At 32.0% G+C, this 17,492-nt stretch overlaps 1 protein-coding gene across 4 annotated transcripts in view; it reads right to left on the bottom strand.

Moving 5' to 3' along the window:
- Positions 1 to 5,546: 5,546 nt before the first annotated feature.
- The window catches only part of LOC139513225 (uncharacterized), a 28,633-nt gene continuing 16,687 nt past the window's right edge, over positions 5,547 to 17,492 (bottom strand). For 2 of the 4 annotated variants that reach the window (XM_071301521.1, XM_071301522.1), the window contains exons 3-4: positions 6,436 to 6,595; positions 5,547 to 5,634 (exon numbers count right to left, since the gene is read on the bottom strand). In XM_071301521.1, the coding sequence (XP_071157622.1) occupies positions 5,577 to 5,634; positions 6,436 to 6,595 (218 nt within the window). In that variant the 3' untranslated portion in view covers positions 5,547 to 5,576. Of the gene's footprint in view, positions 5,635 to 6,435; positions 6,596 to 8,428; positions 8,516 to 9,508; positions 9,535 to 17,492 lie in introns of those variants that run through there. The other 2 variants (XM_071301525.1, XM_071301523.1) reach the window with 2 other exon arrangements.

The following is a 17,492-nucleotide window of genomic DNA, read 5'->3' as shown; positions in this document are numbered from 1 at the left end:
CCAAGATCTTCTTTGTGTCTTTTTCCGTGTTTCAATTGACCCTACCCAACGTGTTCAACCAACCAACCAACCAACCAACCAACCAACCATCCAACTAATCAATCAATCAATCAATCAATCAATCAATCAATCAATCATGATCATGATCAACCAATCATGTTTCCGTCTCATGTGTTTAATATAGGGTCCAAGATCTTCTTTGTGTCTTTTTCCGTGTTTCAATTGACCCTACCCAACGTGTTTAACCAACCAACCAACCAACCATCCAACTAATCAATCAATCAATCAATCAATCAATCAATCAATCAATCAATCAATCAATCAATCAATCAATCAATCAATCTGTATGACTGTTTATTCATGAGTTTATTGAAGGAGCAAACTCTCATTTATTCAAGAAAAATTGAAATTTAATATTGTTCTTACGTCACTTCTGAAAAAAAAAATCCACATGTTCTCTGAAACTACAAGTACAATCGACCTCAAAATTTGCAGTCAGCAGGGCATACATGTACTAAAGGTTCATAAAACAACGTGGTGCCGATATCTCTCAAGACTTTTCATAGGGAAAAGAAATGGCAATGCTGTAAAAATCGCTTGCTAGGTCCGAAAATCTCAGTAAAAACCTACAATAAAATGTCCGCTCCGAGATTGAAATATTAATCTGTGTTACAAACAGGTGCTGAAAAATGTACATTATCAGAAAATAATCAATAAATGTGTTTTAAAGTTACACCGGATCATTTAAATCCAAAACATGCACTGCTCGTGAACTGTGATGAAAATGTCAATTTCCTACAATGACAAAAGAAATTACATTGTGTACATTCCATCTCTATAGATGTTGTCTGTTTAACGTCCCGACCTAAAGAGAAATAAAAAGACTAAGTTTTCGTTATTATAAACCCGTGTCACGTGATGTCTCGTCAATCTGGCGCGCGCGCTGTACCTAAAATAAAATAAAAACTTTCCAAACTAAACATGAAACTTCTCCGGTAACAATAATATAGACCCCATACAGAAACAAACAAACAAGCAAACAATCAAACAAACAAACAAACACCCCCTCCCCCATTCAATTAATTCTAAAGGGGGAAAGACCACCTACAATTGCTTTTTTAAAGCAATTGATTTATATTTTATTTTAATTTTGGTTCAATTGTATGCTTCGGAGTATATTGTGATATCCATTTTCTCTGAACTAGTACACATTTTTGTTAATATTGCCAGCTGATGTCCGTCTCCGGATGCGGGATTTCTCGCTATGTTATGACCTTTAAATAGTGTTATCTTTTTTTGTTTGATCTTTAGTCGGATAGTTAACCCTTCGATACATTCCCCGTTTCTACTATCAATTGTTTCTATCCTCAATTTCGCTTGAATATTGGGTAAACATGCCGAAAGACTTAATCTTGCCAAAATGTTTTTCCTGAGATCGGAAATAATTGTTGAAATTTTAAAATTAAAGCGTGTTTGAAAGCATAACGTCGACATAACCAAATTCTGAAAATTACAACAAATAATAACAATATGACTTATACATTCACTGACTTTGGACAGACATGTGTATACGATAATTGGGTATTTCTTGAATAGTCTGTTTCAAATTTTACTTATAAGCATTTCGAAACAAAGATTGTACCTGCCTCAGGCAAGGGTGACATCAGATGACGATTGATAAACTGTGGGTGGCTTAACGTCATAAATACGTAATATGGCATAAATTGTAGTATCTAACGTTTAAACAATGTCGGTTATCAGACCCAAAGCCCTCATTTAAGAAATAGCATTTTTTCAATAACGAAATTTGGATTGATGAACCATATGGTTTTAATGAATATTATATTGCGGAGTATAGCTCCTTGGCATCTTGGTATCTATAATATTTGTGACTTTAGTTTTTGTCGCAGTTCAAGTCGACAACTAACGCAACAATATCCATCATTTGAACCTTCTGTACTATTAAATACATGCCAATGAAGTTTTCTTATTGATTTGCTAGCATATCCAAAAACAGTAATGAATGGTTTGAAAGGCTACTAACTGTGTCGGTTCTTATTAATCCTTGGCTTTCAAATACACACGTTTTTGTCTTTGAGCAGTCCTGTTGAAGGTACCTTCGGACGCATGAATTTATTAAGATTGTTTTCATTTTTTAAATTTATTTGTTCAGCACAGCTTATCACATAAACAACACGACGGGTGACACATGTGGAGCAGGATCTGCTAACCCTTCCGGAGCACCTGAGATTACCCCTAGTTTTTTGGTGGGGTTCGTGGGGTTTATTGTTTGTTTTTCTATGTTGTGTCATGTGTGCTGTTGTTTGTTTGTCTTTTTCATTTTTAGCCATGGCGTTGTCAGTTAGTTTTACATTTATGAGTTTGACTGTCCTTTTTGTATCTTTCGTCCCTCTTTTTTAGCCCAAGCCCATTCAGAATGCGATTGAATTTTTTTCCCTTATATTGATATTTGGATGGAGAGTTGTCTCATTGGCACTCACACCACATCATCCTATATCTATAAACAATAACAATCGGACTATGAATCCGAGAATAAATAAAACTATCTTCCGTATTGAAAAACAAATAAAACAATCTCAAAATACTCTATGAAATATTACTGTTCTCGATGCAAAGCTGAATGTCACACATTAAACAAGACCATTTTCAACAATTTAGATGCTTATTAGTTTGCAAAAGGTAAGAGTTGTCTTAACATTATTATTTGTACATTTATTCGGCAAGAAAAACGAGTTACCGAAAATATGACATTTAGAAAAAAGAATTTCTTCGCATAAGGAATATACGGCAAAATTCAATACGCCATATTGTAAGGGACCTTGGGTAGGCTTCGATTTAATTATGTCATTTGGGTGAGTCTCTGTACAGGTTGCAGCAATAACCAATTTATATATATATATATATATGTCTAGATGGTCAGCCATTGTGGACCTATTGTGCCTGCCTGTAACAGAGAAATATCAGGACAACTTTCCAAAACGTATAATCTTAATCTTATGAAGTTTAGTGCACCAGCACTAAGATGATTTCTCAGAAGGATCCATTTCTAGTCAGGAAACCAATCTTTGCTCATTTGGAAATTGTAAGTTGATTAAGCATTTACTGGAAATTCATATTTCACTAACTATAATGAATAATCCACAGGACTAAATATTTATTAGACTAAGCCTGGTGGTGAAGCATGTATAATTTAGGCTAAGAAAAATCTATAAGATTTTGATGGCACATCCAAATTGGGACTGGAACATTCAAATACCAAACAATATGCACATTCATGTAACTAATTATGTCAGGCCGGAAATAACAATTTATCCTTAGTAGAATCCTAATCAATGGTTCTTGATAAATATCAATGGTTACAAAAGATCGATGTGATGGGGAATAACTACAAGATTACAATATTAACACACTGGGGCAACTGGACAAGGTAGGAACTGACAGCCTTTTTTTATTCTTGTTTACCATTTAAATTCTGTGCGTTCATGTGCTGAGTTAAAAATGATATAAAAATTATAATAAATGACTGGCGCTTTATTATCTACGACTTTAAGGAAAGCGGGACTATAGGTTAGAACAGATACATTTAAGTTAAGAAAAGAAATATATATTCAATAAAGGTTAGCTGATGATAAGGTTGAATACATTGTAACTTGTATACTGTGGATTCATTTATTTTCGCGGGTACCTATTTTCACGAATTGGAGAAATCTTGCATTTTCGTGGTTAATTGATTTCATGGTTTGGCCACGTCCACATTCATTCTTATTGAAAATTTGTAAATCGTTGTGCATTGAACTTCGTGGTTCCCGGTATTTGTTATTTGGTATCCAACGAATAATAACGAATCCACAGTAGTTACTTCAATATTTTTTGGAAACAATATTTCTTGCAATTCCTCAAGCTATTTCGTTTGCGGTTCAGTAGTTATGTTTTAAGAATACTAGTACATGGTAGAGAAATGTTGTCGTTCTGGAGTTGTAACGGTGCTTTTTTGTGTTTTTATTTGTGTTTTATTGTTTGCTCTATATTATTCTGTATATTTTAGAACACTTTGCTTACAACCACGAAATTTAATTGGAGTTACAGATTCTTTTCATGATCTTCAATTGTCCTTAAAAATGAATTAGGAAGACGCTTTATAATTAAATCTTCACTGAACAGTGATCATAAATTATATATTGAAGAACACTGCCTATATTATATCTTCAACTTTGTACTTGTTTGGCTTTATAAATATTTTGATATGAGCGTCACTGGTGAGTATTATGTAGACGAAATGCGCGTCTGGCGTACTAATTATAATCCTGGTACCTTTGATACCTATTCATAGAGACCAGAGATCAAACAGTTTTTTTTATAAGGGATTATGTTAGTCAGTCTTAATCAATGGGCTGGAAAAAAAGGGTAAACACATGGTGTTTTCCATGTATCATTAGTCCTTTAACTCCAAGAGTATATGAAACATAAGGTGATAAGCCATCACGTAATGGCGGATTGTTGATTGATTATTTTCTAACCGTAAGACATCATTAAAATCGTAAACATTTGTAATGAAATTTCCTAATCTCAAACGAACATCAAAAAATAATTTTGAACTAGAAAAAAACATTTTTTAAAAGGATGGACAAGACTGTTATCGGTTGAAACACAGATGTTGAAATTTAAAAAGCTAATATCATATCCCAAACCTAAACAAAGCTAAAACAAGGCCTCATGTCAGTTGGTGTTCTGGAAGAGTAAACATACCCTCTCCTAAAATAAACTGAAATATGCTCTACGGTATGGGCTATCTTCACAGTTGAAGGTCGATCGATGACCTATAATTATTAATATATGGGTCATTTAGTCTTTTGTGAAATGTTAACTCATTGGCAATCATACCACATCATTTTATTTTTATATTATAAAGTCTATTCCTGTCATCCGATGCATGCAAGTAATTGTGTTATAACACTGTTATATGTTAAAAAAAAGATAAAAGAAAAACCTACTGCATAGCATTGTCATGGCAAGTAAGCATTTAATGGTGAGTTAACAAAACGGCCAGTTTTGGCAGTTATTCATTCAAATTTTACTCTTTGATCTATCATGTATCTGTTTAGTAACTAGAAATTGTTTTACACTGACCATTAGTTTGGCCGTCAGTGATCAGTTGTCATCAAATGAAATTGAGCAAATTATTTGTTGCTGTATATTGTCAAATAAATGTTATGCTTGTTGTTCGTATCACATTCCTTCCTTAAGGACTTGAAGTTACGAGTGATTTAAACTTTTCTTAATCCTTTTGCTATTGTCTTTCTTATTATAATTACATAATCGAAAGATCATCTTCATTTAATATAAGCATTTAATACTTATAAAAAAAACCACGGTGCACTTAATCTTGTGGATTTTTTGTTGTTGCTTAACCACTAAGTATACATGGGCATATAGGCAGATGTGGTATGACAAAAGATTGAATAACACGTAGTCCACAAAACAATGGATGAACTTATGTTAAATAATTCACAAAAAAAAAGATACTATAAATTTTGTAGATTTATTTTTTTCTGTATCTAAACAGTACTTGGGGCAACTGTTGCATGTCCAAATCGATGAGGCAGACTCTGGAATCTGTTGATATAAAATAAAAGATAATTTGAATAAACAATATAGATAAATAAATATGTATACATATAATATATCTGGATTATAATATGCACTGTTGATCTTAAGTAACGCTCATATTAAATTTTAGGAAAAAAGAAAATGAATGTTGTTTCCAGATTCTTTTGTATTCTTAAGCGACAGTATATTCACCAACAGCTATGGGAACCTTAGATAACGTCCAAGAGTAGCAGACACATTGTGATTGTTGTTTTCAAAACTGTATGCTGTCTTATTGTTCAATATTAAGGAAAGGGGTCAATCTGTACCAAATCAGGCTATATTCGAACAATGTGTTGTTAAGTGTTACTTATACGCACTAGTATTTTGTTCTCCGACATATTGTATGGTCATGTTGTCAACGTTTCAGATTTACATGTTAAATTTTTTTGATTGTTCTATCAGGGTTTCAAATTTTGTTATTGAAATGATTGTATTTCTATTCAAACTATTGGTCAAGAAGGTTAACTGATGTTTCAACAGTTTCGCGTGCCGTTTATTAGATTTGATACTTTAAATTATGTCTTATAACTACATTCGATGAACAGAATGTTTGGAATAGTTTAACAAATTTTTGATACCAAACGACAAAGACAGAGAAATGTATAAGTGTACACCAAAATTTAGTTTATTTTTCACAAAAACGCTACACTCAGTTGTATTACAAACTTGAGGTGTCGAGAAATATATAACATAAATACATACTTGCAATGATAATATAAAAATCCTCTTAAATGTTAAAAAAAAATAAAACCAATATATGTTTACCTTTCACAAGCCAATGGACATCCGACGAATTGAAGTAGATGATCTGCTTGGATGAGTGTTTGGCATTCAGCTTCACATGCCTCTTTAGTTGCATCAGTACCTAATGTACCTACCATCCCGTCTACTAATGCTTTCAGTTCATCAGTTTGGAATAACGTATCTAAAATAGAAAAAAAATCAGTCACAACTTTCTCACCTGCTTATAATAATATGAACAATGTATATGGTTTTATCGATTAGTGAACCGACACTTATTCTTTATTAGAAAACATTTACTAGACTTGCGACTATTTAGAGCTTGACAAATTACATAGGCATATGTCATTTGGTGTTGACTTCTAGATACCATCTCTGTTTTTGAGACGTTGGGTTGCTGTTTCACGGTTATTTACTCTTTCTGTCGGTTTTTGTTTTAGGTCATACAAATTATATATAAACTTCTTAAGGTGGTATGGGAGTCTAAATTGAAAATGATAAAATTTGTGAAAATTTTTCCATAACGTAGTATCTATTGAAATATGTTCAAAAATATAATAAAAATGATAGGTCACCGTGCATTTTCTCAAGCTACAGGTTGTGACAAAATGACAGATTTGTATGTATTATACAGAAGAAAAAAAATCTACACTTGTAAAAATATTAATATTTAGAAGTTATATCTTATAAAATGTTATTCTGCATGCAAATTACATCTGTTATTTGCATTTCTATATCACATTTTGCCAATTTGATTGAAAATCTTGTCCTTAAATTCTCTGTTTTTGACAATCCAAGATGGCGAAAGACACCCATACTACGTAAAGACGTACCAAAGTTCCTATCAATATTATATTTGATGGTGTTTATCTACTGTAACAGTAAACCTTCATATAAGGACAGCAGATGTCTTTTCCCCAAGAATTTCTACATTATTGGTAGAGCCCTTGATTTAATTTTGAACGTTTAATTCTTCATTAGACTTTGCGAGTCTTTTGAATTAACATGTTTTGCCTGATATTCAAAAACACCAACAGAACATTCAAAACTCGGGATTTGTTTTTGACAACAAATAGAAAACAACCATTGCTTATTCGACGATATTTTAATTTTGATTTTATTAATATCTACGATAAAAGAGGGACGAAAGATACTGAAGGGACAGTCAAGTTTGAATCAAGCAAAAAAGATGCTAAGTTCATAATCTTTACAATTTCATTAATATATAACTAAATTCATCATTACATGATATACAGTTTTAATGAAAAAAAGTGAGAAAGGAAAAATTTCAAATATTTCAAAAATGTCCACTATAAAAATTGTTAGAACGATCAGTTATGATTGCACTAAAAATATTTTCAAAATGAACATGAACACTAGAATTATACTTCATTCCTTACAGTTTTCAACTTCTTGTTAAGTTAGATTTTATACTCATTATATCTCGTTGTGCACAATAAGTATCGATATTCAAAACATATTGCAGTTAAATGATATTTCACTTCAGCACACTGAGGGAATAATGATATAATTTGAATAACATTCCAATCCAGCATATGAAAAAAATAGTCAGATCAGATAAATAACAAACTTAATACTATAATATACCTTTGTATAAATCTTTGGAATAAACTTGTACAATAGCTTCAAAACTATAACAACATGTTTTTTTGTAACTGGTGAAATACTGTCATTCACTCAATTGTCAAGGCTTAATACTACCAAAACGACAAAGTTATTACCCGTTTCGTCATACAATAGTACACAAAAAAGTAATTACTAAGTTATCCACTTCGGTAAGTTAAATTTATTCTTTTTTCTATAAAGTTCACTCATCAGAGGCGCTTTTCTGGATTAACATCCGTCAGGAACGATCAAAGATGCGCATAAAAACCGAAACAGTTGAAAACCTTTACGAGCAACAGGACATACAATACAGCCATTTATTTCTAAGGTCAGCTCTACCTAAAGAAGTTGAAACCTGAGTATCCTAAAGAAGAAACTACTGCCCACTTACCAAAGACAAGTCTTTTCTGTGGTGTAGAAAACACTACTGGTAACAACAGCAATAGAGCAAAAGCAAGTTTCATCTTCAAGTATTTAGCTGAAAGAATATAACAATAGTAATTAAACATTAGAATCAAACCAAATACAGTGTATAATCCAGGAATGTTTGTCCTATTGGAACTATATTGAAAGTTGTCCAAGTATGGTTCACTCCCTGTAATGACCCTAAAGGTTAAATGCTCACGAGAGAATGTTTTAGGAAATAGTAATGACGATAAACAGATATACAAAGTTATCACATCCCTTTTGTTTTAGCAAGTTATTGGAACACAGGCTATAAAATTGTCTATTAAATTGATTTGAAATATTTCGATGGGAATAAAAAATCACTAGAACCTATCTCTATTCTGCGATATCTATGATATAAATGCTTGATCAAAATAGAAAAGCAATACATAACAAAATAGACTAGAACGCAATATGGAATATCATTAAGAACTATAGTCCTCCATAGTCGGACCTTATTGAAGAATATTCATAAAGTGCAAAGAAATTGAAAACATCGTGCATATATACAAAAATTTATGACGATCTTTTATTCAAATGATGAAAACATATTTTGAACTAATTGAAGACGTGAGACGACAATTATAAGATAAACAAAGAATGGAGGAATGATAATATTTTTCCTTTCAACAAAGTGGCATAATTCATCCCTTGATTCTTTCCGTTTCTTTTCCAAATGAGTGAATAAAAATTGATTTGCTATAACATTTAGTATCAGAAGATATAAGTTACAAAAATTACAAATAATTGTCAAAGTAGTAATACATGCATGGGATAGTTTTAGGTGTATTTACAAAAGTACTGTGAAAAGTTTGTAAAATTTGAGAAACATAAAATGTTGTTTTTTATTCATTTGTTGGAACTGAAAATGGTATCAAAAGATTTCTTTAGAGTTTTAATAAATGCTATAAATGTTGAAATACATTTTTTCCAATGGAAAGAATATTTCAACTCAACAAAAATAGACTAATAAATAAACTAAGTGTAACAGAATACATTGACAATACTTATGATGAGGTCTTACCTGCTTATAATGAAATGAGTTGTGAGATAATATGAAGGCTTGCTTTGTCTTTTATAGTATTACCAACTTCTTAGTATTGATAACCTTTATTGCACGTTTGTACTTAAAAATGTCATAACTAATACTCATACTGACATTCCACATTGCGACATTAGCTGTAAGCATGTAATCATTTTTTGCGTGTTTGGTTTCTTTTCTTTCCTTTCCACATGTATATATGGTGTTGTTTTTTTTTTATCCTCCAAAACAACAAATCAGACAAGAAGGCTCATATATTTATTTATTTTTTTCTGTCCTCAATTTCGCTTGAATATTGGGTTAACATGCCGAAAGACTTCATCTTGCCAAAATGTTTTTCCTGCGATCGGAAATAATTGTTGAAATTTTTAAAATTAAAGAGCGTTTGAAAGCATAACGTCGACATAACCAAATTCTGAAAATTACAACAAATAATAACAATATGACTTATACATTCACTGACTTTGGACAGACATGTGTATACGATAATTGGGTATTTCTTGAATAGTCTGTTTCAAATTTTACTTATAAGCATTTCGAAACAAAGGTTGTACCTGCCTCAGGCAAGGGTGACATCAGATGACGATTGATAAACTGTGGGTTGCTTAACGTCATAAATACGTAATATGGCATAAATTGTAGTATCTAACGTTTAAACAATGTCGGTTATCAGACCCAAAGCCCTCATTTAAGAAATAGCATTTTCGCAATAACGAAATTTGGATTGATGAACCATATGGTCTTAATGAATATTATATTGCGGAGTATAGCTCCTTGGCATCTTGGTATCTACAATATCTGTGACTTTAGTTTTTGTCGTAGTTCAAGTCGACAACAAACGCAACAATATCCATCATTTGAACCTTTTTGTACTATCAAATGCCAATGAAGTTTTCTTATTGATTCGCTAGCATATCCAAAAACAGTAATGAATGGCTTGAAAGGCTACTAACTGTGTCGGTTCTTATAAATCCTTGGCTTTCAAATACACACGTTTTTGTCTTTGAGCAATCCTGTTGAAGGTACCTTCGGACGCATGAATTTATTAAGGTTGTTTTCAATTTTTTTTTAATTTATTTGTTCAGCACAGCTTAGCCCATTCAGAATGCGATTGAATCTTTTTTTTCTCCTTATATAGATAAACAATAACTATCGGACTATGAATCCGAGAATAAATAAAACTATCTTCAGTATTGAAAAACAAATAAAACAATCTCAAAATACTTTATGAAATGTTACTGTTCTCGATGCAAAGCTGAATGTCACACATTAAACAAGACCATTTTCAACAATTTAGATGCTTATTAGTTTGCAAAAGGTAAGAGTTGTCTTAACAGTATTATTTGTACATTTATTCGGCAAGAAAAAACGAGTTACCGAAAATATGTCATTTAGAATAAAGAATTCCTCGCATAAGAAATATACGGCAAAATTCAATACGCCATATTGTAAGGGACCTGGGGTAGGCTTCAATATAATTATATCATTTGGGTGAGTCTCTGTAAAGGTTGCAGCAATAACCAATTTTAAACGTATATAAATGTCTCGATGGTCAGCTATTGTTGACCAATTGTGCCTGCCTGTAACAGAGAAATATCTGCCCAGCCACAGGACAACTGCCCAAAACGTATAATCTTAATCTTATGAAGTTTAGTGCACCAGCACTAAGGTGATTTCTCAGAAGGATCCATTTCTAGTCAGGAAACCAGTCTTTGCTCATTTGGAAATTGTAAGTTGATTTAGCATTTACTGGAAATTCATATTTCACTAACTATAATCCACAGGACTAAATATTTATTAGCACATAGATATAATAATATGGTATAATACAGGAGTAAGACATATTCTTCTAATGTTGTTTCTATAACTAAGTCACCCTTGACTAAGCCTGGTGGTGAAGCATGTATAATTTAGGGTAAGAAAAATCAATAAGATTGTGATGACACATCCAAATTTGGACTGGATCATTCAAATACCAAACAATTTGCACATTCATGTAACTAATTATGTCAGGCCGGAAATAACAGTTTATCCTTAGTAGAATCCTAATTAATGGTCCCTTGTTAAATATCAATGGTTACAAAAGATCGATGTGATGAGGAATAACTGCAGGATTACATTATTAACACACTGGGCAACTGGACAAGATAGGAACTGACAGCCTTTTTTATCCTTGTCTCCCATTTAAATTCTGTGCGTTCATGTGTTGAGTTAAAAATGGCATAAAAACTAGAATAAATATTCATGCCTCTTCTGTGTTGTTATTTCTTTGAAATAATTATAACTCTACTACTTTTTGGAATTTTGTAGTTACCCGCCACGGCAGCTATTTACATATTATGAAAGCGGTGCCCCTTGTATAATAAATTTATATGTCACGTGACATGTATTGGCCAACCGTAACAATGAAAACAAGAATGGTGGGCCAAGTTGAGCCGGTCATTTGCCTGAACTTCCATGAATTTGGAGTTACATAAGAATTAACAGCTTGCCCGGGTGTGGCGCTTTATTAGCTACGACTTTAAGGAAAGCCGGACTATAGGTTAGAACAGATAAATTTTAGTAAAGAAAAGAAATATATATATTCAATAAAGGTTAGCTGATTATAAACTTGAATTCATTGTAACTTGCATACTGTGGATTCATTTATTTTCGCGGGTACCAATTTTCACGAATTGGAGAAATCTTGCATTTTCGTGGTTAATTGATTTCATGGTTTAACCCCGTTTACATTCATTCTTATGGAAAATTTGTAAATCGTTGTGCATTGAACTTCGTGGTTCCCGGTATTTGTTATTTGGTATCCAACGAAAAATAATGAATCCACAGTAGTTACTTCATGATTTTTTGGAAACAATATTTCTTGCAATTCCTCAAGCTATTTCGTTTGCGGTTCAGTAGTTATGTTTTAAGAATACTAGTACATGGTAGAGAAATGTTGTCGTTCTGGAGTTGTTACGGTGTTTTTTTGTGTTTTTATTTGTGTTTTATTGTTTGCTCTATATTATTCTATATATTTTAGAACTTTGCTTACAACCACGAAATTTAATTGGAGTTACAGATTCTATTCATGATCTTCAATTGTCCTTAAAATGAATTCGGAAGACGCTTTATAATTAAATCTTCACTGAACACTCATCATATATTGAAGAACACTGCCTATATTATATCTTCAACTTTGTACTTGTTTGGCTTTATAAATATTTTGATATGAGCGTCACTGGTGAGTATTAGGTAGACGAAAGGCGCGTCTGGCGTACTAATTATAATCCTGGTACCTTTGATACCTATTCCTAGATACCAGAGATCAAACAGGTTTTTTTTTATAAGGGATTATGTTAGTCAGTCTTAAGCCTTTATAAAGTGATTTATAGTGTTGTATGTAATAATGAATACATAACGGTGTTTTTTTGTGTTTTTATTTGTGTTGTATTGTTTGCTCTATATTATTCTGTATATTTTAGAACACTTTGATTACAACCACGAATTACAGATTCTTTTCATGATCTTCAAATGTCCTTAAAAATGAATTAGGAAGACGCTTTATAATTAAATCTTCACTGAACAGTGATCATATATTGAAGACCACTGCCTACGTTCCGACCGTTATGAGATGTATAGCTTTGTATGTAATAATGAATACATAAATTGCACCACAACTGTATTTTGTATGAAACTGCAGTATTTTCGTGATTTCTAGTTCGCCAATGTTGTCGTATTCACTAAAAAATGAACAATGTGTACTAGGACCAACTTTAACATAGTATAACCACGGAGTTTGGGTTATATATTTGACAATGTATCATTTCTACGTTATTGCATTTGCATAGGAAGTGCTGTATACTAATTTCTGTAATGTTAATTTTAAATTCTACTGCATCATGATGAATTTATATTTTGAATAAAATCTTCATCAATTCATTTAACAAACAGAAATATCCGTTAATTGAATTCGTTATTTATTATATTTGTTGCTTATAATCTCATTTCATTTTACCCACAGTAATAATTTAATTAATAGTCATTTGTCTCTTTAGTCAACAACAGGATATTCAGAACACAACATTGGAAGAGAAAATGACAATGCCGAGGAAAAAATCGAAAACAACGAAAAACATACAAACACAAAAATCACTTTATAAAGGCTTAAGACTGACTAACATAATCCCTTATAAAAAAAAACTGTTTGATCTGAGCGTCACTGATGAGTCTTATGTAGACGAAACGCGCGTCTGGCGTATAAAATTATAATCCTGGTACTTTTGATAACTATCTAGGAATAGGTATCAAAGGTACCAGGATTATATTTAGTACGCCAGACGTGCCTTTCGTCTACATAATAGTCACCAGTGACGCTCATATCAAAATATTTATAAAGCCAACCAAGTACAAAGTTGAAGAGCATTGAGGATCCAAAATTCCTAAAAGTTGTGCCAAATACATCTAAGGTAATATATGCCTGAGATAAGAAAATACTTAGTTCGAAAAAAAGTTTTGTCAACAGGAAATTTATAAAAATGACCACATCATTGATATGCATGTCAACGCCGAAGTGTTGCCTAATGGGCTGGAGAAGGAAGGGTGATCATATGGTGTTTTCCATGTATCATTAGTCCTTTAACTCCTAGAATATATGAAACATAAGGTGATAAGCCATCACGTAATGGCGGACTGTTGATTGATTATTTTCTAACCGTAAGACATCATTAAAATCGTAAACATTTGTAATGAAATTTCCTAATCTCAAATGAACATCGAAAAAGAAATTTTGAATTAGAGAAAAACATTTTTTTTAAAGGATGGACAAGACTGTTACCGGTTGAAACACAGATGTTGAAATTGAAAAAGCTAATATCATATCCCAACCCTAAACAAAGCTAAAACAAGGCCTCATGTCAGCTGGTGTTCTGGAAGAGTTAACACACCCTCTTCTAAAAGAAACTGAAATATGTACTGCGGTATGGGCTATCTTCATAGTTGAAGGTCAATCGATGACCTATAGTTATTAATATATGGGTCATTTAGTCTTTGTGGAATGTTAACTCATTGGCAATCATACCACATCATTTTTTTTATATTATAAAGTCTATTCCTTTCATCCGATGCATACAATAAATTATGTTATAACACTGTGATATGTTAAAAAAGATAAGCACTACTGCATAGTGTTGTCATGGCAAATAAGCATTTGATTGAGAGTTAACAAAAAGGCCCATTTTGGCAGTTATGTATTCAAATTTGACTCATTGATCTATCAATGATCTAATTAGTAACTAGAAATTGTTTTACACTGACCATTGGTTTGCCCGTCAGTGATCAGTTGTCATCAAATGAAAGAGGTAGGACCAATTTGTCGTGATTTTTTTTCACAGAAGGGCCAATTTCAAAAAGTGCCGACAGAATAAAATTTACTATAAAAACAAAAAATAAAAATGCGTTTTGATCAATATTTCGATTTACATATATTATGATATGTGTGATAAATCTTTAATTTAACCGTAAAAAAGGATGGGAAAACCATGGAAACCCACAAGAAGGACATCTCAAACCAAAATATTGTTATGTTTTTCGTGACTGTGGCAATTTATACTACCTTTCCCTCAAAAATAAAATTGGTTTAGTGTGTCCTTATTGTTAAAAAACACAACTTTTTAATGACAAAATTGTTATATCGCTAAACTGTACCGATATAGCTCCTTAATGACAACGTTATGGTCAAGCATCGCCGTGGCTCAGTCAGCAGAGCATAGAACTACAAATGATAGATTGTTTTCAAGATTGCGTTCGAATCTCGGTTAAAATTTTTGCATTTTTTGTGTTGTTATATTAAATTTTAATGTTTCTATCATATTTTTTCGGATGTTTGCTTAATTCATAAAGTCATTCTGGTTCATTTTGACTATATAGTATAAATAATTTTATTAAAGAAAAAAAAACTGTATCGCTTATTGTGTCCATTCCTATGACTGTCCATACTCTTGATTTACTTTCTATTCATGTGTTTACATTAATTACATATATACAAGGAACAACTGCCTTCAAACTGATGTAGGTGCCTTCACATAACCAATAACACGAGAATTGGTTCTATAGCAATGAATCCCAAATGTTGCGTCTGTAATATACACATAACATGAAATAAGGCCATTGTATACAAGTTTCAAAACAACACAAACAATTTTTCGAAACCTTTTTTTGGACATGGTATAATATGTAACAAATTCAGTCAACAGCAATCAGTTTTGTCGCCAATTCACTAACTGTGTAGATACTAGTACTGAAATTTTTACCACCGTCTCTACCGGTACCTAAGTCATCAGAATATCAGACCCCAGATCAAATCAATTACACTACAAATCGTGATTGAAGGTAAAAAAAAAAGAAGCTGTTGCATCTGTATCACAACGAAGGGATGATTTGTTAAAATGCCAGAAAAGGCCATATAACATGTGTTAGTAACACAAGGTGTTCTATGACAAACTGATGTAAGAGAACTCCGGTTGATATATATAGTATTTTATCTTATCTTACAGACGATTAATTCGTAAAAGACCAGGACAAATAAGATATACATATATTTAGAATGAGAAAAACAACATCCTATTTGAATTTGTTATTTGGCTTCTTGACAAGTTACGTGGAATGGTACCTTCTGTGCATAAAGGGTGTTAACAATTAGACAAAATATAGAAAAATCAACAATATAGAAAAATCAACAGTTTTGGCCTTGTTTGTTTTTGTAGGAATACCTGTTCAAGGTATGAAAATAGATGATGTGACGTATTTTCATGTACTATAATTAACATCTATCGGGCTATTTATAACATGATTTGCCTATCTTATCGAATGAAAAGAATCCAGAGTAAAATGGCCATAGCTCTTTGAGCAAATTGTTTGTTGCTGTATATTGTAAACTAATTGTTATGCTTGTTGTTCGTATCACATTCCTTCCTTAAGGACTTGATGTTACGTGTGATTAAAACTTTTCTTAATCCTTTTGCTATTGTCTTTCTTATTATAATTACATAATCGAAAGATCATCTTCATTTAATATAAGCATTTAATACTTTTGGTACGACTTTGAACTGAACTTAATTTTATTCTGAATAATATTCATAGCTGAGAGAATAATTCCGTTATAAAATACTCCTACCTCCTGATCATACAGGTTATAATGGCAGAATTAATCCTCTTTTTGAAAGTTCTCTTTCTCTTTTTTTGAAAAAGATATTGCAGAATATCATATGTTTATGTGGAATCTTATGAACTAAACATGTACTGTTCTTACTTGTCAAAACATATTTTAAAGATGTTATAGTAATTAGCTTAATAAATTTTGTTCACCTTGTTTAAAGATAATGGCATCTTCAAAAGGAAAAAAAATACAAATAAGACAATTAAACAATTGAGTGGAGAAATAAAACGAGGTATAAGGGAGGGTAGATATCTCATAAAACGTGTTCAATCCCGCTGCATTTTTTATCCTGTCCCAAGTCAGGAGCCTCTGGCCTTTGATAATCTTGTATGTTTTTTTTTCAAATTACAGTTCATTTGTATGTTTCTGAGTTCAGTGCTACGTCTATTTTCAATAATCAGGTACAAATGTTTGTCTAGAAGCTAGCTGAACCCGTCTCCGGGCGTGGGATTTTCTCTGTGGACAGATCAGAAAGTACTCGCAGCCATTTATACTGTATAGTTTTTTTTTGTTGATGGTCGATCGGTTGCCTATTCTGGTATGCGTCCACTTCATTTGAACTTTGGTGGATAGTTGTCTTATTGGCAATCATACAATATCTCTTTATTTCTATGGGTAACGTACTTCATAAAAAAAAGCACGGTGCAGTTAATCTTATTGATATTTTGTTGTTGCTTTACTACTAAGTAGACATGGGCATATAGGCAGATGTTGCACGACAAAAGATTGAACAACACGTAGTCCACAAAACATTGGGTGAACTTATGTTAA

This window comes from Mytilus edulis, chromosome 2, assembly GCF_963676685.1.
Source record: "Mytilus edulis chromosome 2, xbMytEdul2.2, whole genome shotgun sequence".
Lineage (NCBI taxonomy): Eukaryota > Metazoa > Mollusca > Bivalvia > Mytilida > Mytilidae > Mytilus > Mytilus edulis.
This window is presented reverse-complemented; position numbering and strand designations above follow the sequence as displayed.